Source organism: Selaginella moellendorffii, unplaced genomic scaffold (genome assembly GCF_000143415.4).
Source record: "Selaginella moellendorffii unplaced genomic scaffold, v1.0 SELMOscaffold_54, whole genome shotgun sequence".
NCBI lineage: Eukaryota > Viridiplantae > Streptophyta > Lycopodiopsida > Selaginellales > Selaginellaceae > Selaginella > Selaginella moellendorffii.
The window spans coordinates 1,319,616-1,339,807 of NW_003314315.1; the positions used below are offsets into that span (position 1 = coordinate 1,319,616).

A 20,192-nucleotide genomic window follows, 5' to 3' on the forward strand; every position below is an offset into this window, starting at 1 on the left:
ATATAGCCTAGGTACAAGGGGAGAAAGGGCATTAGGGCTTAGCTCGATCCATCACAGGTAAGGAGGTATGGAGTCGAGCGACGAGGCGGGGCTGGTGCTCTTCCCAATCGGCCCATCCACTGCTCTGGGCCGCGCTGTGGCGCTCAAGGTGCTGCTGTGCCGCTCGGCCAAGGAGGTGGTGGAGGTGCTGGGCTTGCGCGCCTTGGCTCACGTCCGGAAATGCAAGCGCCTGGCCATGCTGCTCGTCGGCTGGGTGCTGTCGTGGTTCAACCCCCGGCGGCCCAGCGTGCTGCTGGCGGCGGTGCTGTGCGTGGGCTACGCCATCCGCCGCGCGCGCCTGGAATCCACCAAGGCGGAGCTCGTGTTCCGAAGGAAGTTCTGGAGCAACATGATGCAGTCGGCCCTGACGTACGAGGAGTGGACGCACGCCGCCAGCATGCTGGACAAGGACAACTACTGCCGCCGGCGGCGCAAGGACTCGGACCTGTACGACGAGGAGCTGGTGCGCGCCAAGCTCAACGAGCTCAAGCTGCGGCGGATGAAGGCGGGCGTGGAGGACATCCTCTTCTGCCTGCGCGCCGACCTGGTGCGCAACCTGGGCAACATGTGCAACCCGGAGCTGCACAAGGGCCGCCTCCAGACCCCGCGCGTCATCCAGGAGTACATCAACGAGGTGTGCTACCACCTCCGCGCCATCTGCGAGACCGACTCGGACGAGTTCTCGCTCGAGGAGAAGATCGCCTTCATCCACGAGACGAGGCACGGGTTTGGGCGCACGGCGCTGCTGCTGAGCGGAGGCGCGGCCCTGGGGGCCTTCCACCTGGGCGTGGTGAGGACCCTGATCGAGCACCGCCTCCTGCCCAGGGTGGTGGCGGGTGCCAGCGTTGGCTCCATCCTCTGCTCCTTCGCCGCCACCAGGACGTGGCCGGAGCTCCAGAGCTTCTTCGACGACCCCATGCCACCCATGCACTTCTTCGAGTCCATGGGGAGCATCTTCAAGACGGCACACAGGCTGCTCACACGCGGCGCAGTTCACGAGATCGGCCTGCTCCAGAGGAAGATGCGGCAGCTCATTGGCGACCTCACGTTCCAGGAGGCATACGATCTCTCTGGCCGTGTCCTGGGCATCTCGGTGTGCTCCCCCCGCCGCCACGAGCCACCCCGGTGCTTGAACTACCTCAGCTCGCCGCACGTTGTTATCTGGAGCGCTGTCACCGCTTCCTGTGCTTTCCCGGGCCTGTTTGAGGCGCAGGAGCTCATGGCAAAGGACAGGCAGGGCAGGCTTGTGCCATACCACACCCTGTCACAGGTTGGCCCCGAGGATCACAACATCAGCAACAGGCAGTGGCGGGATGGCAGCCTGGAGAGCGACTTGCCCATGATGCAGCTCAAGGAGCTGTTCAACGTCAACCATTTCATTGTGAGCCAGGCCAATCCGCACATTGCTCCGCTCTTGCGGCTCAAGGAGCTGGTGAGGGCCTATGGTGGCGACTTCGCTGCAAAGGTAACTGCCAAGTGTATTGGTGCGTGCAAACATATAATCGTCGTGTGTGCGTGTATGGAATGCAGCTGGCGCATCTGGCTGAGATGGAGGTGAAGCACAGGTGCAGGCAGGTGCTGGAGATGGGGTTCCATCTCTTTGGCCTTGCCAAGCTCTTTGCCCAAGACTGGGAGGGAGATGTCACCATTGTCATGCCTGCTACATTTGCTCAGGTACCAACATTTTCTGCGGATGGATGGATGGGAAACAGTCTATTCTGTTGTGCATGCAGTTCGCCAAGCTTATTCAGAACCCGACGCCCTCGGAGCTCAGGAAGGCTGTGATGCAAGGCCGGCGCTGCACGTGGGAAAAGCTGTCCGCGATAGAGGCCAACTGTGGGATCGAGTTGATGCTAGACGAGTGCGTAGCGGAGCTCAGCCGCAGGCGCAAGGCTCAGAGGGACGCCGAGCGCAACTCCGCTCACGCGCCTGGCGTCTTCTCCTCTCGCTTCTCCGCCACCAAGAGAATACCGTCGTGGAACTGCCTGGCCCGCGAGAGCTCCTGGGGCTCGCTGGACGAGGACAGCATAGAGGGGACCTTGCAAGCGGGAGGGCCCTGGGGCGGCCCGTCACTGCGCAGATTGAGGCCTATGCGGCACAACCACGACGGCAGCGACAGCGACAGTGGAGCGGAGGAATTTAGCAACCTGTCTTGGACCAAGGCTGGCGGGCCGCTCATGAGGACGGCGTCTGCTGCCAAGTTCTTGATGTCCCTCGAGAGCGACGCCGACAGCGGGCAGGCTGCCAAAGAGGAAGCCGCTCCTCGAAGCAACCCGGATGCCGCAGCTGCACAAGACGGAGAGGTAGTGAAACGGCCTGCTGTTCCAAAGTTGGGACGTGCTAACAGCTTGGATATGCGTAGCAGCAAGCGGGCAAACAAGATCTGGGAAGGCCTTGACTACAGTGCAGTCAGTGTTGCACCAAGTGAGCAAGGAGAGAACTTTTCTTTCTCCTTGCAAGTGGGTATGAGGAAATCTGCGAGCGAGACCATGGTCAGCTCGTCGATCTACCTCTTGGATGACAGTTTCAGCAAGAAACCGAGGACGCGTGAGTGGATGACTGCATTTATACGAGCTGAGAGTAACTGACGGTTTTTCTCTTGTGCCGCAGGTGGAGATGATGGTACCAAAAGCGAAGAATCAACGCCGAGGGAAGGGTTAGGAGTGGCAAGGAGTTTAGGCCATGGTGGTGGAGCATTTGGTTCTTTTATAGCTCATTCCGACCCGCCTCAATGATGCTTCGTTCCTGTCTGTCTGTGTACATAGCATTGTTTCTTTTGTTCCAATAAACAGTCCGCTGAATCCATGGAGGTGGCTCTTGATCCATGCCGCTCCGGAACAACGGCAGTGGCAGCATCAACGCCCTCGCAGCAGCCCTCCGGCAGTGTGGAAGCAGAGCGGCTTTGGACGAGGGCAAGCGGCTCCATGCGCAGCTGGTGGCCAGCAATCAGGACTCGTCCACCTTTCTGGGCAACTTGCTCGTTCAAATGTATGGCAACTGCGGGTGCATGGACGCGGCGGCAGCGGCCTTTCACAGTATATCGGTCCCTAACGTCTACTCCTTCTCCATCCTCATGTCTGCATATGCCCAGAATGGGTATGGCAGCGAGGCCGTGCTGGTGTTTCACAGGATGGAGATGGAGGGGATTCGGGCCGATCGTGTCGCTTACGTATCCCTGCTGAATGCCCTGTGCTTGTGCTCCTCCGGAAAGCAGCACGGCATGCTGCTGGCCAGGGGGAAGCAAATGGAGTCGAGGATGACGGAGTCGGGCATCTTGTCCACCACGCCGGTGCTGGGCAATGCGCTCATCACGCTCTACAGGCACTGCGGGAGCATGGTGGATGCCGAGGCCACCTTCGAGGCGATGCAGCGGCGCGACACAATCTCGTGGAACGCCATGATTGCGGCGTGGCTGGACCACGGGCAAGCCGCACAAGCCCTCCACCTCTACCAGGCACTCCTCCGGCAGCCCGACGTGAGGCCCGACGACACAACGTTCGCGAGCGTCTTGAGCGGCTGCTGCCACCATCTCAGCACCGGGCGGTCCGTCCATGCCGCGCTCCTGGCAGCACGGGGCGACGTGGCTGCCGACGTCTTCCTCTCCAATTCCCTGGTGCAAATGTACGCCCGCTGCGGCAGCGTCCTGGAGGCGAGGGCCGTGTTCGACGCCATGCGGCAGCGCAACACCGTGTCGTGGAACATCATCATCTGGGCGTACGCGGCACAGGGGCTGGGAGTGGAGGCGCTGTGCCTGTTGCAGCGCATGGACTGCGAGCGCGACGTGGTCACGTTCATCAACGCCCTGTCTGCTTGCGGCGCGGGCGGTGCGGCGCAGCTGGAGCAGGGGCGGCGGCTTCACGCGGACATGGTTGCGCGCGGCCTCCTCGCCGCCAGTGTGTCCGCCACCAACGCCGTGCTGAGCATGTACGCCAAGTGCGGGGACGTGGACGCGGCGGTGGAGGTGTTTGAGCGGTGCAGCTGCCCAGACCGCGTGAGCTGGAACGGGATCATGGCCGCATTTGCCGGGTCGGGGCATTTCCGCGAGGCGCTGCAGGTGATGAGGCAGATGGAGGTGGAGGGGGTGGCGCTGGACGCCGCCGCGCTGAGCTGCGGTGTAGCGGCTTGCAGCGGGCTGGGTGGCGTGGGAGGCCTCAGCCAGGGCCGCGCCCTTCACGCCCGCATCCGGAGCTGTGGATACGAGCAGTTGCCGGCGGTGGGCAACGCGCTGCTCCACATGTACGGCAAGTGCGGACGGATTCGTGAAGCGCGGCTCGTGTTCGACGGCATGGAGGCGCGGGGCGTGATTGCCTGGAATGCGATGCTGGGTGCTTATGCCCAGCACGGTCATGCGAGCGAGGCGCTGGAGTTGTTCCGGGGCATGTCGCTGGAGATGGAAGCGGACGAGGTGACGGTGAGCAGCGTGCTGCACGCGTGCTGCCATGCGGGCATGCTGGAGCGCGGCTGCTGCTGCTTCGGCTCCATGAGCGCCGATTACGGTGTCGCGCCCACTGCCGAGCACCTGGTGATGGTGGTGGACCTGCTGTCTCGGGTCGGCAAGCTCCAAGACGCGGAGGAGTTGATCGCCCACGCTTACCAGCATCAGCTTGTGCCCGGGGCCCCGGACGATGCGGTGTGCTGGAGGGCGTTGCTTGGGGCGTGCAGGCTCCAGGACAGCCCAGAGCGGGGCGTCCGGGCCGCCGAGAAGCTCATGGCGCTGGAGCCGGCCGACTCAGCCGCCTATGTGCTGCTGTCGACCATTTACTCGAGGGCTGGGAGGCTGGAGGAGGCGGCGAGCGTCAGGAGGCGCATGGACATGAGAGGGGTGGTGAAGCCAGCGGGGTGGAGCGCCATCGAGGTCAACAACAAGGTGCACGAGTTCGTGTCAGCGGACTCGTGCCCACCGGAGCTGGCCGCCACCCTCGAGGCGCTGGCGGCAGAAATGCAGCGTGCTGGTTACGTGGCCGACGACCCTGGCCACGGCGACAAGGAGAGGCTGGGGAGCTACCACAGCGAGAAGCTGGCAATTGCATTCGGGATCAGGAGCACTCCAGCCGGGACGAGCCTCCACATTGTCAAGAACCTTCGCGTGTGCGCTGACTGTCACTCGGCCACCAAGTACATCTCCAGGATTGTGGGGCGGCAGATAATCGTGAGGGATACGTATCGCTTCCACACCTTTGACAAGGGGACTTGCTCCTGCCAAGACTTTTGGTAGGGTAACAACGCAGGTACGTAGTATGGCGTTTTTCGCAATGGCAGCAATGCCGCCGCCTTGCAAGCTCAAGCTCAAGCCCACAACGTCCCACGCGGCCAAGGATTTGAGCTGGCGGAAGAGCGAGCTGGCTGGCACTGGTGTGGCGGTTCCACTCGTGGTGCCATTGCAGAGGCTTTCGTCCCTCATCGTCCAGCCCCTGGCAAGTAAGTGTAGCAGAAGCCGCGAGTCCAAACCGATGATTGATAATTTCCTTTTGGGCTTTTGCCAGGCAGGGTGTGCGAGCTGACGGGCAAGAAGTACAACAACGCGCGCAAGATCTCCTACTCCCACATCCGCACCAGGAAGAAGCAGCAGCCCAACCTGCAGTACAAGCGGCTGTGGTGGGAGGCTGGGCAGAGGTTCGTCAGGCTCAGGATTTGCACGCAGGCGCTCAAGACCATCGACAAGAAGGGGCTGGACGCCATGGCCAAGGAAGCGGGGATAAACTTGCGCAAGCACCGCTAAGCTACCTAAAAAGAAGCAGTGTTAGCCTACACGTTGTTAATGTTAAAAAGGAGCCCCAGTGCCAGATATTTTGTTTGGGGAGAGGAGAGAAGATATTTTGGGGGAGGGTGATGGCTTAGCTAGGGTTTTAGCGCGCAATGGCGGTGGACGAGGCGGCCTGCCCAGACGACCACAATCCAGCCGCTGCGGCATTCAAGCACTTGGCTGAAAAGTTCAAAACGGTTGATGGCAAGTTCATGGAGAGGTTTCCTTCTGCAATGCAGAAGGAAGGCGTGGAGAAGGAATTCGGGCAGAGCGGTCTCAAGAAGCTGCTCGTCAGGGCTGGACAAGGCTGGGATGTCCCCAAGCCTGGTGATGAGCTCACAGGTACTCTTCTCCTCCTTCTTCTTCCTTCGAAAGTAGAGAGGCTTACTCCATCGGCTAAACCCTTCCATGGATGAATGCAGTGCACTACGTTGGGAGGTTTGCCGATGGAACCAAGTTCGACTCCACCCACGATAAGAACCAGCCCTTCGTGTTCAGGCTTGGCCAAGGTGGAGTACAATGTGGCTATTCTATCTCAACTCGCTCCTTTGCCTGAGTCTTCCGTGCAGGAGAGGTGATAAGGGGCTGGGACCGAGGCATTGGCTCGATGAAGAAGAAAGAAGTAGCCGTTTTCACAATCCCACCCGACATGGCCTATGGCAAAGCTGGTTGCCCGCCCCTGGTTCCTCCAAACGCTACTCTCGTGTTTGAAGTGGAGCTGCTAACTTGGGCTAGCATCACCGACGTGCTCAAAGACGGCGGCATCGTCAAGAAAGTCGTCTCTGAGGGTCACAAGTGGGAAACTCCTAAAGACTCGGACGAAGTTACAGGTAAGTAATAGCTACCGCTATTTTTCACTTTCCTTACGGAGTAACTCCATGCGTACCAGTGAGGTTCACGGCGACGTTGCAGGACGGCACCCTTGTTGAAAAGACACCCGCGAAAGGCGTGACCATCTGTCCAAGAGATGGTGCTTGACGGAAGTGGAACTTGTCTGTTGCAGCTAACAGTTTGAACATTTTGATGCAGGATTCTTTTGCCCTGCAATCGGGAAGGCCGTAAGAGCAATGAAACATGGAGAACAAGCATTGTTAACCGTGACGCCTCAGTGTAAGCTAAGCTAGCTGCATAAATCCACTGATTATTATCAAACTGACCAGACTTGCAGACGGATTTGCGGAACAGGGGCGTAAGGCTACCCGTAGTGGAGCATATGTGCCTCCCTATGCAACCTTGACTGTTGACATCGAGCTTCTCGAGTGGAGGACGGTAGATGATGTCACTGATGACAGGCGTGTTGTCAAGAAGATCTTGGTGGCCGGAGAAGGACAAACCAAGCCGAACGATGGCGCCCTTGTCAGGGGTAACTAGTGGTGCTCTTTGTGAACAATTTGTCGCTTACATGTGATCTCTGCAGTCAAATACGAGGCCAGACTTTTGGACGGGACGGTCTTTGAGCGCAAAGGCTACGGCCAAGATGACCTGCTCGAGTTTACCATCGGTGAAGGTAAGGCTGTGTGTTCGTACGAGCTCACTCTTAAAAGGGGCCTTTCTGCAGAGCAAGCTGTGAGTGGCTTAGACAGAGCTGTGGCAGCTATGAAAAAAGGTGAAGTTGCGGAGGTGACAATCGCTCCAGATTATGGGTATGGTGGCTCGGAATTTCGGACGGACCTGGCAACTGTACCACCAAGTTCCACGCTAGTGTACATCGTTGAGCTTGTCAGCTTTGACAAGGTTGGTTTTTTCCAAGTTCTCCATGGTATGACGCATGCATGTGTCTCGTATCTCAGGACAAAGACATCTGGGAAATGAGCACCCTTGAGAAGCTGGAAGCAGCAAGCAAGCACAAAGAAGAAGGGAACCAGCATTTCAAGGGCGGAAAGTACTGGCGTGCTTCGAAGAAGTACGACAAGGCAGGTAGCACTTCCTTGTGTCGCACACGCTTTGACGGTATTGCCTTTCGCCTTGTTGTAGGCTGTCAAATACATTGATCACGATCACAAGTTTTCTGACGAGGAGAAAAAGCTGTCTAAGCAGCTCAAAACCGTATGCTGCGTAAACAATGCTGCGTCCAAACTGAAGCAGGAGAAGTACAAAGATTGCATTGCTTTATGCACGAAGGTGGGCGAGCACTGAACGTGCACTCTTCCTAGTCTCAGACTCTTATCGCACAGGTGCTGGATCTGGAGGCCGGCAATATGAAAGCGCTTTATAGGCGAGCCCAGGCTTATTTGGAGAACGCGGACATTGAACTGGCGGACAAGGACGTGAGAAAGATGATTGCTGCCGATCCGCACAACAGGTGAGTAGCGGGTTCTAACAGTCGGGGCATCATCTGATTCTGAGTTGTACAGAGATGCCAAGGTGCTCCAGCAGGAACTGAGAAAGCGGGGATTGGACTATGACAAAAAAGCTGCAAAGCTTTTCGGCACTATGGTTGCCAGATTGAATAGCGAGAGCTCGTAAAAATAAATGGAGTTAGCTAAGCTCTTACATAACTTACCATCCTTCCGTTTCTGACGGGCTTAACACCTTGGCAACAGTAGAAGCTGACATCTCGCAGCAGCTGTCAGTCGATCCGTCCGACACTTGCTGAAACTGATTGTCTTCTAGTTCCTGCATATGACAAGCAAGCTCCAATTTTGCAGGATTTTCATATTTTTTTAGTGTTGCCCTTATCAAATGAAGGGAATTTGTTTCCTTGGCTCATGAGAGTGTCTTATGACTCTTGAACTGAGGAGCTGAACTGTGGGCATTCCTATTAGAAATCTCTCAAAAAGTTTAATGAAGTTTTATCAAGCTTGTGAGCTCAAGTCATTTTGCATTAGGAGAATGACAGCTAGCTTGCAAGTGAGCTGAGATCTCAATCTAGTATATTATGTACTATGAAGAAGCATCAATAATTGAGTGGGAAATTGGGGAGTTGGGGAGTTGCTTGGAAGAACTGTTGTCAGCCCAACAACAAATGCCACGGGAATGTCTCAAAATTGGTACAAGGTGCAAGTCACAACAAGGTCATGCCCCTAGATAAGGTTGGCAAAATCCTCTTGCCTAACATCAGTTCCAAAAACATAGAAGCCAAAAAGAACATTGTCAATTTTGTCTTGCAATTTCTACATGATTGTGGAGATGTGGAGATTTGGCTTAGGACATGAAGAGGATGACATTGTGTCTCAATTTGTCATCTTAGATGTCCAATGGTTTATCAAGGATGTGGTGCAACTCTTCATACATACTGAGACAAGCAAACTCAAAAGTCAAATGGAAACACACAGAGTTAAATATCAATTGCAAGAACAATGTGGGAACCAAGACAAAATAGTGGAGTACAGTCTTGGAGTGCTCCATGAGATGTGAGTGATATTGCCTTGGGATGGGATGGGAATTGGCATAACCTACTTAAGGAGTTGATAGTGCCAACACTATTGAAAGAAAAATATTCATCTCCAGAATATTTATTATCAATTGACACTCAAAAAAGCCACAACTACTGGGGCAGAAGGTTTGAATGCAAAGACAAGGACATGAAATTGTTTCTTGCAAGTATTTTCATAAAGATCCAAATTAAACTTCACAAATTAAGCAAGAAAGGCTTCATGTTTGGGAATGGATGGGTGGCTTTGAAAGAGAACTTTATCAAGACAATTGTGGGAGTTGCAGGAGACATGGACAATTGGAAAGATAAGCAATGGGTTGATGTTCATCTACTACTTAAAAGAGGTAGAGTATACACCAAGGCTAGATTTGGAAAAAGAAGCTGAAGGATGAATGAAAGAAGTTAGAAATTGCATTATTGGGGTATGTATGGAGGATTGCCCATCTTTGGAAATTGAAGAAAATGTGATGAGACGTGGTTATATGTGGAGAAGGATAATAAATAAGATAGGCAAACCAAAATCATGGGATGCAGTTGTTTGTCCACTAAAGCAAGTCAAATGTGAAGCAAGAGAAAGAGGTCTAGACTACTCCCACATTTGGAATTATTCACATGTGGGATATGAATAATGATTTAAAGGTCTCATATGAGAATGTTTTGGCTGAGCTATTGATGCACAATACGCAAAAACATAAAGTGATGAATAAGTTTGTTGAACTTCATGAACTCTTAAAGGACTATGAGGAGGTTGGAAAGTCATAATTCGCAAAGTATCATCAGATGTCGTTAAGATTCCGAATGTTAGAGACTTAGAATTTGATGCAATCTTCAGATATTTTGAAAAGAGGTTTGATGAAATGGAGAACTATTTTGATAAGATGGATATGAAACTTGATGACATTGAAGTAAACCTCGACAGAATTGTTTCAAATATTGATGCAATCCTGAGATATGTTAGGATAAAAGGTTTGATAAAATGGACAACCATTTTGACAAGGTGGATATAAAACTTAATGATATTGAAGTATGCCTTGACAAGCTTAAGAATGAACTCAAGTCTACCATGGATAAAGTGAATGCAATCCATACAAGGTATTTGCAGGTATTATTGAAATTGGAGATAGATTGCCCAAAGTATCCATATATTCTTGATGAGAATAATAGGTGGAAAAATTATAGTAAAATACTGGGAACACATGTTAGACTTCACTACTTGTATGAATGGCCTAGAGGAACTTATATTCAAGGAGCTAAAAGTCATCAAGTGAAGAGTTCTATAGGTGTTAAATTGGATTTCCCACCAAACTAACTCAAAAAATTTGCTCCAATACTTAAACATACATTAATCCTATTATTTATTGGGGCCAAAGTTGAAGGACATTTTGCTGATGTTGGAAAGATAGTAAATACATTTATGGATGAGATCAAGGGAAGCCTTATAAGCTTTTTGGATTCATATCTTCTCAAAAGCAAGCTAGCTATAAATCCTAAAGCAAAAGATGTGCAAAAGATATTTAAGCTAGTGACAACTAAATTTAGGAGAGAAGAAAAGTAGGAGAAGATCATGGAAAAATATTTTGCTTTTCATCCCACAATCCTGAATGAAAGAAAAATATGAGTCTGCAAAAGTATTTAATATTTAAGTTTTTAGTTTTATCTAACAAGCACCATTCTAAAGCAGATCATCAATCTAAATTTTTATAAGGTGAATTAACAAGATGAATGTATTGTGGAAAAACAAAAGACAACTAACTATCATAAAAGATCATCAATCATCCCATCAATGAAGAGATGTATAATCATTGTTGAAGAAAGAATCAACCATTTTACATTTGAATGTCAACATAGTTGTTAACTAGCAAATGCACAAATGCCAATAACACAAAACTACAACTAAATCATCAACACTCTTCATCAAGACTAATGAAACTCAATATCAATTTTAAGGAGAGACATTTCATTTCATTCGAATCTTAACATCAATATTGTCAACGACAGGGCATCACTTCAATGCCATCAACATTAGAACAAAACTAAAAGAAAGAAAGAGTGAATCACCACTCAAAACTCTCTAACAACTAAGCTAACTAAAGTCAAAAACACTTTAGTTAGTATTCAAAATGAATTCTTCAACAATCCTCAATTATAGATAACACATCATCAAGGAGTGAATCACCACATCCAAAACTCAATATAATCCAACACTATAAATTAAATACAATCAAATGATATTAACAAAGATAGAGTCAATATGCCAACATAGAGAAACCATACAAGCCTACGACACAATCCTCCATAACACCATTTAGTAAAGCAAGCCTATCATTGATAAATTTTCATTGAGCGAAGCAAGTGTTAAAAGTCCTCGACGAAGTCTAAAAGCAATCACTAGTCGTAAAGCAACTAACAACTGCCTTTTAACTTGCTTTCATAAAACCCAAACACTAAACTCATATCATCAAGTCATATACTTGTCTAACATAAATGTAATACCCTAGGTACAAGATAAAGGTTCATGGACAAGCATAAACCTCGAATCCAACTCAACTACAATAAGCTCACTAATGCGTTTAATTAATAGCTTTAAGCATGCCTTGAAGAGGCTAGCTATGCATAATTAACACTTAGTCAAAACTAAAGTGAAGACTATAAGATGGACTTATATTCCTCATAGACAAAGCTATAGTACTGGTGTTAACTGTGAGACACAAATCCCTAAGCCTTAAAAAGGAGCCGAAAGGGTGCCACATGGTAGTGGCTGAAGCGAAAGCTAAACAAGCATAATATACTTGGACTAAAAGTGCCAACTTGAAAAGTTGAGAGCAGAAGTGGAACTCCCAACAAAGGGCTTGAGGAACAAGCATAAAGCGAATAATAAGTGAGTCTCTAGAAAAGGGAGACAAAAGGACTAACCCATGATATGTGGAAGTGTTGAGATAAAGGCTAACTGAGATGGAGTTCGAGATGGAGTTTGAGATGGACCTAAAATGGAGTCTGAGATGGAGTCCAAGATGGAGTCTGAGATGGACCTGAGATGGAGTCCGAGATGGAGTCCGAGATGAACCTAAGATGAAGTCTGAGATGGACCCAAGATGAAGTCTGAGATGGAGTCCGAGATGGAGTCTGAGATGGACATAAGATGGAGTTTGAGACGAACCTGAGAGGGAGTCCGAGACCGAGACCGAGTCTCCAAGACCAAGTCCGAGTCCGAAACCATGTCCAAGTCCGAAACCATGTCCGAGTCCGAAACTGAGATCGAGACTGAGTCTGAGTCCGAGTCCGAGTCTGAATACTGATACAGGCAGTTGGGTGAAAGCCCAAAGTGATCGTCCCCCAGGGGGGGGGGGCGGCTGCGGGGGGTTCCAAAAGTATAGTAGGGAGAGTGTGGGGGTTGGAGCCCAGTGGAGCCAGTTTGGCCCAGGAAGGTCATACCCAGTGTTGGGTGATGAGCTGACCACTGGGAAGTCCAAGACTAGAGTGAATACGGACCGACAAGCGGGGTAGCTTGGTGAAGTATTCAAGAGACGGCTCAACGGAACCTCGCTCTAAGCCCATGGCTAGAGCACCCAAAGGCGGAAGGCGGGGAGAGTACCCCCGAGGCCCGCGTAGGGCCACGGTGTTCCGAAATGGTGTCCCAAAGTCGCAGACTGTGGAAAGGAAGAGGAGTAGCCCTCTGGTGTGGTGACCAAGGACACAGTCACATGGTGAGGAAATCCAGAGGATAGTGGGACTTAGTGGTCGGGCCGTTAGGCCTTGATCTAGTGGCAGTGTTGGCAAACACAACCAAGGACAGAAAGGGACTTGGTGGGGACCGGAACGGAGATATTGGGGAAGGCTATTCCCCATGTCTGTAGGCATCCTAAGGATGTTAAGGAGTGGATCTGGGATGATCACTCATGGATGGATGACCCAGTCTTTGAAAGACGGGATTGGAATGTAGGTGGTGTTGGACCACTAGTGTGACCAAGGTAAATGGGCATGGCCTTAGCGTAATGGGTCGATACGTCAGTGGTACCTTGGGGTGTTGATCATGGGATCGGACACGTGGAGCACCTGGACCAAGTGCTAAAGTTGAGTGGCATAGATGCCATTCTCAGGGCTAGCAAGCCCCAAGTCCTGAATGGGACTTATGGAAGTTGTGAATGAGACTCCTCCAAGTGGTCGGAGGTGCGGTTAAATGACTAAAGTAGAATGGAAACTTTAGTCGCTTACAACTTGGTATCGGAGCTGTTCCTTAGTCCGACTTTTATTGGTGGCCAAGTATATCACCACTTGTATTGGAATTGAAAGGTCCTAGGTGTGGACCTATCCTTGAAGAGTAGCATGTCGAGAGGACATGGCTCTCCACTCAAGTTCATGCATGAACTTGTGCATAATGTGGTGGATGGAAAAGGGCCAGTAAGGGAACGACTTTGGGATCTTGGGAACAGTATAAGGGTTTCCTCAGAGAGTTGAGGATGTGATCCGGATGAGCATTTGATGCAGCAAATGGGCTAATGTAGTTGTGGTAAACAACTATAGTTGGGATCACAGGAAAGAGGTAGACTCCAAAAAAATAAAGGAGTCACAAGATTACCCTTATGTGGTTGAGGCTGGTGCTCATAAGTTTGAGACCAGAATTGATGACTGTGGGAAGTCAAATACGGAAGAGGACACAAGTCCTTGAAATGGTAGCCGGGGCTACTTCTAATAAATGCTGGAACAACCCAAGGAGTTGGGGGTGTATTTAGAGGATGAGTTGGTATTTTCATCACATAGACAAGTAGTTCTAAGGGGCAAAAGGTTGCCCCCAGAGAACGAAATCGAGTGTTAGAATAACACTCATGATGGTGGTCCTGGTGAGTAGGACATGAATACAAGAAGTTGTATTCCAATGAGCTAGCATCTCAAAAGTAAGACCTTATAGGTCGGGTGATTAGGAAAAGTCCAAAAGGCTGAATGACTTAAGTGGAGTCAAGGAATAGTCCTAAAGGACTAATGGAAACATTTGGACTGAGGTGTGTTGTGCCCCACGAAGGATGGGGAGGATCATAAAATCCAAGTATGAGAACGGTGGGTATCTCATAGGTGGCAGAATGTGCCATATTAAAGTCGTGGGAAAGGTGTTCCCAGAAGAAGCAACTTTGGTGCAGAGTTGTGTGTGAACACTATGGTGTAGTGCTAACAGATAGTTGGCATAAGAAATGATTGGGTTGGTCTTGGCAAAGACCTAGACACAAGTGCAAAGTGTCATAAAGGTAGACTCATGGAGTCGATGGTGTGGGGACACCAAATGGGCCAAGGTGTGATACCTTGGGATTATGTTGATGGGTTCATGAGAACCCCTTGCCAAAGGAATTCTAATGGAAATGGGAATGGCATAGCCTAAGCTGGAAGGCATGAGGTAGAGTGTGGTGACCCGGATAATGATGGATTTGTGCAAGCACCAGCAATGAGTTGTAGGACTTGGCAACTATAAGGCAACTAAGCAAGAGGTGCAGGTAATTGGTTAAACAGGTAGAAGGTAGCTATCCAAGACTTCTTAATGGCATAAAGAAGTTAAATATACCCTTATCGGGGATAAGTTGCTTATGTTGTGATAGAGTAGGTCAATGTCGTAAAAGGAAATGCTCATTGTCAATGAGGCCATTATTGGGACACTCAAACACTCTAGAACACCAAGAGGTGTTGTTTAGTGTTGCTAAAAGCAATAGATAAGGCCCAAGGGATAAAGTCCTTAGCGAATGATGGATAGAAGGTGCTATCCAAATGTCCAAGGTTGCAGAGATGGGAGAAATCTCTCTACCTGAATTGGACAAAGTCAAAAAGGGATTTTGGCAGGGCTAATGATGGGCATAGAAAGGCCCATAAGTAACAACGGTAATCCCAGCAGGTGGGATTACAAGGTGAGCAAACCCGGATCGAGGAACCACTCCCTAGGCTGTCGGGTAGGTTCATCCCTATGAATACTTGCCAAAGCATGGTAGAAAGTGCAAAGCTATCTTCCTAATTTGGAGGAGAATAACCGAAGAAAAGGTGTGAGGCCAAAGGCAAGAAGTAAAGGGATAGAACCAAACCATAGGAATTGACAAGCATGACCAAAGGTGGTTATGCAAGTTGGGAGTGGAGAATCAAGTGGGTGCTCAAGCATGTTGTTACTAGCGATCGAGATGCCATGGAGAGTCTAAAGCATGGGATTGTCCATGTTAGACTATATGGTAATTGGAAAGCTTGTGAAAATGAGAGACCTTAGCAAGCTAAGGAACAGAGTTCCTTGAACGTTCCCCTAGGTAGATAAATACCTAGTCAGCCAAGTGTAAATGGTTCATAGAACGGGCAAAATCAGAATGGCGTAGCAGAAGCGTGGTCTTGAAGCTTGCTAGGAGGCAAAGCTATCAAGGCTGGGGAAGTAGTTCCCGAGTGTTCAAAGAGAGGGCTTTGAATGAAAGTCGATGGTTAAGGACTTTCACGCTTATGCATGAACCATGTTACAGTGGCCGGATGACTTGCTAAGTGAGATTGGCAAGTTGGGGGAATGAATACCCTACTTGAAGGAGCCAACTTCAAAGGGGTGGCTCGTGGGGCCGAGTATGGAGGAGTCCATGCATGATCACAGACATGTCGAGTGAGAGGACTTGGTAGTGGGGAGGAACTAGGTTCCTAAGCTGTGATCTGTAGCGCGCTTTAAATAAAAGTTGGTGCACCGGCGTGGGGAGTCATGCCATGCATCCTGCGTGATGCCATCCGTAGATGCATATACAGAGGTTGGGTTCGAGTCCTGACCCTCTAGTGCTTGGGTTTGAGTCCCAACTCACTAAGGCGTGGTGATGGTTTGGAATATGAGGACACTCATATTTCGGTGGTCATGGACTCTTAGTCGGGAGACTGGTTTGGGCACACCGCCAAGCGAAGGATGCCTCGGAGTCGTGATGCACGGTTAGATTGCTTAGTGTGAAAGCTCGGCATATCTAACTTGAGAACTTTGTTGCAAGTGGCACCAAGGACGTGGTGAATGAGATGGGGACACCTAGTCTCAATTGCTATGGACCCTTCGCCAGATGGGCTGGCTTGGGTGCACCGCCAAGTGTGGGGGATGCCCCCAGGGTCATGGTCAACAACTTAAAGGTCTAGAAGACCTAGTACCTTTTAGCAAACCTGTTAAGATGCCAAGGTTAGATCACTAGGTGATCTTATGGCCAAAACAAGGACAATGTCTTTGTGAGGTTAAAGGATAAAGTTCCAAGTTCAAAGTGTTGATTGGAACTATTGATGATGGTGTGGCTTGGTCAAGGTGACCAAGTGAGAAGGACACCTTAGGGAAATGAGATATGTCAATACGATGACATAGTGAGTCCGAGGAAAGTAGTCTCTATAAGAGACCCATGGGAGGGTCACAAAGTTGGGCCGTGGATAGAGCCTATAGCAGAAGATGCTAAAGATACCTACTAGGGGTGAACACCCTCCGGACTTGGCAAAGAAGAGTCTTTGCTATGGAACCGAAAGGATACTTCGAAAATGGAGGTAGCGATCCTATGTTGCTGAGTGCAACAATCAAGGATAGGAGCAAAATACTAGTGGCTAAGTAAAGAGCCATGGGAATCATGAGAAAGAATCCAAATGGCAAAGTTAGGCCAAGAACACTAAGGTGTTAGGTGCTAACGGATTGTGGGAAAGGCAATGTGTTCCCAAGGATGGATTCCCAATTGCTCTAATGTGGCGAAAGTGGAAGCTTCAAGGGTGGGAGCGGTAAGGTAGCCAAATGATAGGGATGTGGACAGCCCTAGCACAAATTACGATAACTGGAACTTAGTGCTAAAGGTGGCACGATATCGAAGAGAGGATGATGGTGCCCCCAAGTAAAGAACTTCCTAGGATGGGGAAGTGGAGTTGCACCATGTGCAACGTAAGGTGTTGGAGACACCTAGGAAATCAACTTTGAGAAGTCAAAACTAAAAGTTCCAAAGTGCAAAGGTTACGTCGATGGAATTTGAGACTACTCGAGAATGAGTAGTGGAATTGAGTTAGAGAAGGTGTCTCTAATGGGTTTAGCGGGAACTGAACCAATAAAAGGGAGCAAACTAGCCCAGGTGGTCAAATGAGTCTCTATATTGGAGAGACTATGCTCCTTAGAGGATGGATAAGGCATGGTGAGCCTTCGGTGTCAAACTATGGACAAATGTTGGCTGGGTGCCAAGGATGGAAATGGTAACACATGCGGGTGTTACTTTATGAAAGGGTTTACCGTTTGATGAGGACATTGAACTTCGTCTATGGGTGGTGGAGTTGTGAGACACAAAATCCCTAGGCCCCAAAGTGGAGCCGAAAGGGTGCCATGTGGTAGTGGCTGAAGCGAAAGCCAAACGAGCATAACACGTTTGGACTAAAAGCTCTGACTGGAAAAGGTCGAGAGTGGGAGTGGAACTCCCAACGAAGTGCTCAAGGAACGAGCACGAAGCGAGCAATAAGTGAGGCTCCAAAAAGGGACCCCAAAAAGGACCAACACATGACATGTGGAAGTGTCTGAGATGGACCCAAGTTGGGGTCCGAAGTGGAGTCTGAAGTGGAGTCTGAAGTGGAGTCCAAGATGGACCCGAATTGGAGTCTGAAGTGAAGTCCGAAATGGAGTCCGAGATAGACCCGAGATGGACCCGAGATGGAGTCTGAGATGGAGTCTGACATAGACCTGAGATGGACCCGAAATGGAGTCCGAGATGGACCCGAGATGGACCTGAGATGGAGTCCGAGATGGACCCGAGATGGAGTCCGAGATGGACCTGAGATGGAGTCCGAGATGGAGTCCGACATAGACCTGAGATGGACCCGAAATGGAGTCCGAGATGGACCTGAGATGGACCCGAGATGGAGTCCGAGATGGAGTCCGAGATGGAGTCTGAGATGGACCCGAGATGGAGTCCGAGATGGACCCGAGATGGAGTCCGAGATGGAATCGGGACCGAGACCAAGACTGAGACCGAGACCGAGATCGAGTCTGAGTCCGAAACCGGGACCGAGACTGAGTCCGAATCCGAGTTCGAGTCCGAGTCCGAATACTAATACAGGCAGTTGGGTGAAAGCCCAAAGCGATCATCCCCCAGGGGGGGGGGGGGGGCTGCAGGAGGTTCCAAAAGTATAGTAGGGAGAGTGTGGGGGTTGGAGCCCAGTGGAGCCAGTTTGGCCAGGAAGGGCCAGTTTGGCCCAGGAAGGTCATACCCAGTGTTGGGTGATGAGCTGACCACTGGGAAGTCCAAGACTAGAGTGAATACGGATTGACAAGCGGGGTAGCTTGGTGAAGTATTCAAGAGCCGGCTCTAGTTCCCCCGGGAGATCGAATGGTCGATGCTCCCAATCTAAGTGTGGGTGGCACTACCTACTTGGATACCAGGCGTGGCTCAACGGAACCTTGCTCTAAGCCCATGGCTAGGGCACCCAAAGGCGGAAGGCGGGGAGAGTACCCCCGAGGCCCGCGTAGGGCCATGGTGTTCTGAAATGGTGTCCCAAAGTCCCAAACTGTGGAAAGGAAGAGGAGTAGCCCTCTGGTGTGGTGACCAAGGACACAGTCACACAGTGAGGAAGTCCAGAGGATAGTGGGACTTAGTGGTTGGGCCGTTGGGCCTTGATCTAGTGGCAGTGTTGGCGAACACAGCCAAGGACAGAAAGGGACTTGGTGGGGACCGGAACGGAGATATTGGGGAAGGCTATTCCCCATGTCTGTAGGCATCCTAAGGATGTTAAGGAGTGGATCTGGGATGATCACTCATGGACGGATGACCTAGTCTTTGAGAGACGGGATTGGAATGCAGGTGGTGTTGGACCACCAGTGTGACCAAGGTAAATGGGCATGGCATTAGCGTAACGGGCCGATACGTTAGTGGTACCTTGGGGTGTCGATCATGGGATCGGACACGTGGAGCACCTGGACCAAGTGCTAAAGTTGAGTGGCATAGATGCCATTCTCGGGGCTAGCAAGCCCCAAGTCCTGAATAGGACTTATGGAGGTTGTGAATGAGACTCCTCCAAGTGGTCGGAGGTGCGGTTAATTGACTAAAGTAGAATGGAAAATTTAATCGCTTACATACTAAAAGGGGGTTGCACTAGGCTCCATCAGGCTAAATTGGACCCTAGTGGAGCCAATTTGGCCTAGGAAGGCTGCACCCAAGTGTTGGGTGATGAGATAATCACTAGGAAGTCTTGGGGGGGGGGGGGAGGGGTTGCAGGAGGTTCCAAAAGTATAATAGGGAAAGTGTGTAGGGGTTAGACTCTAGTGGAACAGGAAAGACTAGTGTGACCACGAAATGCTATACTCATGTGTTGGGTGATGATATAACCATTAAAGAGTCCAAGGCTAGAGTGAATACGGATAGACAAATAGGGTAGCTTGGTGAAGTGTTCAAGAGCCAACTCCCCAAGGGATCAAATGGTCAATACTCCCAATCCAAGTGTGGGTGGCACTACCTACTTGGATACCTAGTGTGGCTCATTGGAACCTTGCTCTAACCCCATAGCTAGGGCAAGTAAAGGAAGAAGGTGCCCATGAGGCTCGTGTAGGGCCACGGTATTCCAAAATGTTGTCCCAAAGTCCTGTAGAGACCAAGGATACGGTTATATGGTGAGGAAGTCCCAGAGGTTAATGAGACATAGTGGTCCGGCTTGTGGGCCTTGACCCAATGGTAGTATTGGTAAACATAGTTGTGGACAGAAAAAAACTTGGTAGGGACCAAAAAAGGATACTGGAGCAGTTGTTCCCCATGTTTGCAAGCATTCTAAGGATGTTAAAAAGTGGATTTGGGATGATCATTCATGGATAGATAGCTTAGTCTTTGAGAGATGGGACTTTGATGTTGGATCATTAGTTGTAAGGGACTAAATTTTCCTGCCTCACCCTAAACCCGGCATGATACTGCGGCCCATAGTACACTGGCAAACCATGCTTGGCTAGGACAACATGCCACATGGGGCACCTGGGCCGCGGCGTCTTGCAAGGTAGGGCATAGCAGCCACAGCATCATGTTGCATGGCATGCCATCCTCACCTGTCTGCCTCGCATGGCATGCTGTG

The 20,192-nt window shown here is 50.4% G+C and overlaps 4 protein-coding genes across 5 annotated transcripts; all 4 read left to right on the forward strand.

Moving 5' to 3' along the window:
• The first annotated feature begins 6 nt into the window (after positions 1-6).
• On the forward strand, positions 7-2,844 carry LOC9661457 (triacylglycerol lipase SDP1). 2 transcript variants are annotated; one of them, XM_024687509.1, is made up of 4 exons: positions 7-1,504; positions 1,570-1,713; positions 1,773-2,586; positions 2,650-2,844. In XM_024687509.1, the coding sequence occupies exons 1-4, from the start codon at positions 68-70 to the stop codon at positions 2,772-2,774; spliced, it is 2,520 nt and encodes an 839-aa protein (XP_024543277.1). In that variant the 5' UTR covers positions 7-67; the 3' UTR covers positions 2,775-2,844. The 2 variants fall into 2 exon arrangements, with proteins under 2 accessions (XP_024543277.1, XP_024543278.1); XM_024687510.1 differs by lacking the exon at positions 2,650-2,844 and having other exon boundaries at positions 1,773-2,342; positions 2,405-2,527.
• LOC9661458 (pentatricopeptide repeat-containing protein At3g24000, mitochondrial) lies at positions 2,844-5,822 on the forward strand. Its single transcript, XM_002982554.2, has 2 exons — positions 2,844-5,457; positions 5,523-5,822. The coding sequence occupies exon 1, from the start codon at positions 2,864-2,866 to the stop codon at positions 5,252-5,254; it is 2,391 nt and encodes a 796-aa protein (XP_002982600.2). The 5' UTR covers positions 2,844-2,863; the 3' UTR covers positions 5,255-5,457; positions 5,523-5,822.
• On the forward strand, positions 5,277-5,758 carry LOC112350818 (50S ribosomal protein L28-like). The gene is made up of 2 exons (XM_024687698.1): positions 5,277-5,457; positions 5,523-5,758. Exons 1-2 carry the CDS (start codon positions 5,277-5,279, stop codon positions 5,756-5,758), a joined length of 417 nt encoding a protein of 138 aa, XP_024543466.1.
• Positions 5,810-8,311, forward strand: LOC9661459 (peptidyl-prolyl cis-trans isomerase FKBP62). The gene is made up of 12 exons (XM_002982555.2): positions 5,810-6,124; positions 6,205-6,291; positions 6,352-6,612; positions 6,672-6,752; positions 6,812-6,892; positions 6,951-7,145; positions 7,200-7,289; positions 7,341-7,516; positions 7,573-7,695; positions 7,757-7,903; positions 7,957-8,084; positions 8,137-8,311. The coding sequence occupies exons 1-12, from the start codon at positions 5,896-5,898 to the stop codon at positions 8,246-8,248; spliced, it is 1,710 nt and encodes a 569-aa protein (XP_002982601.1). The 5' UTR covers positions 5,810-5,895; the 3' UTR covers positions 8,249-8,311.
• Positions 8,312-20,192: the final 11,881 nt, after the last annotated feature.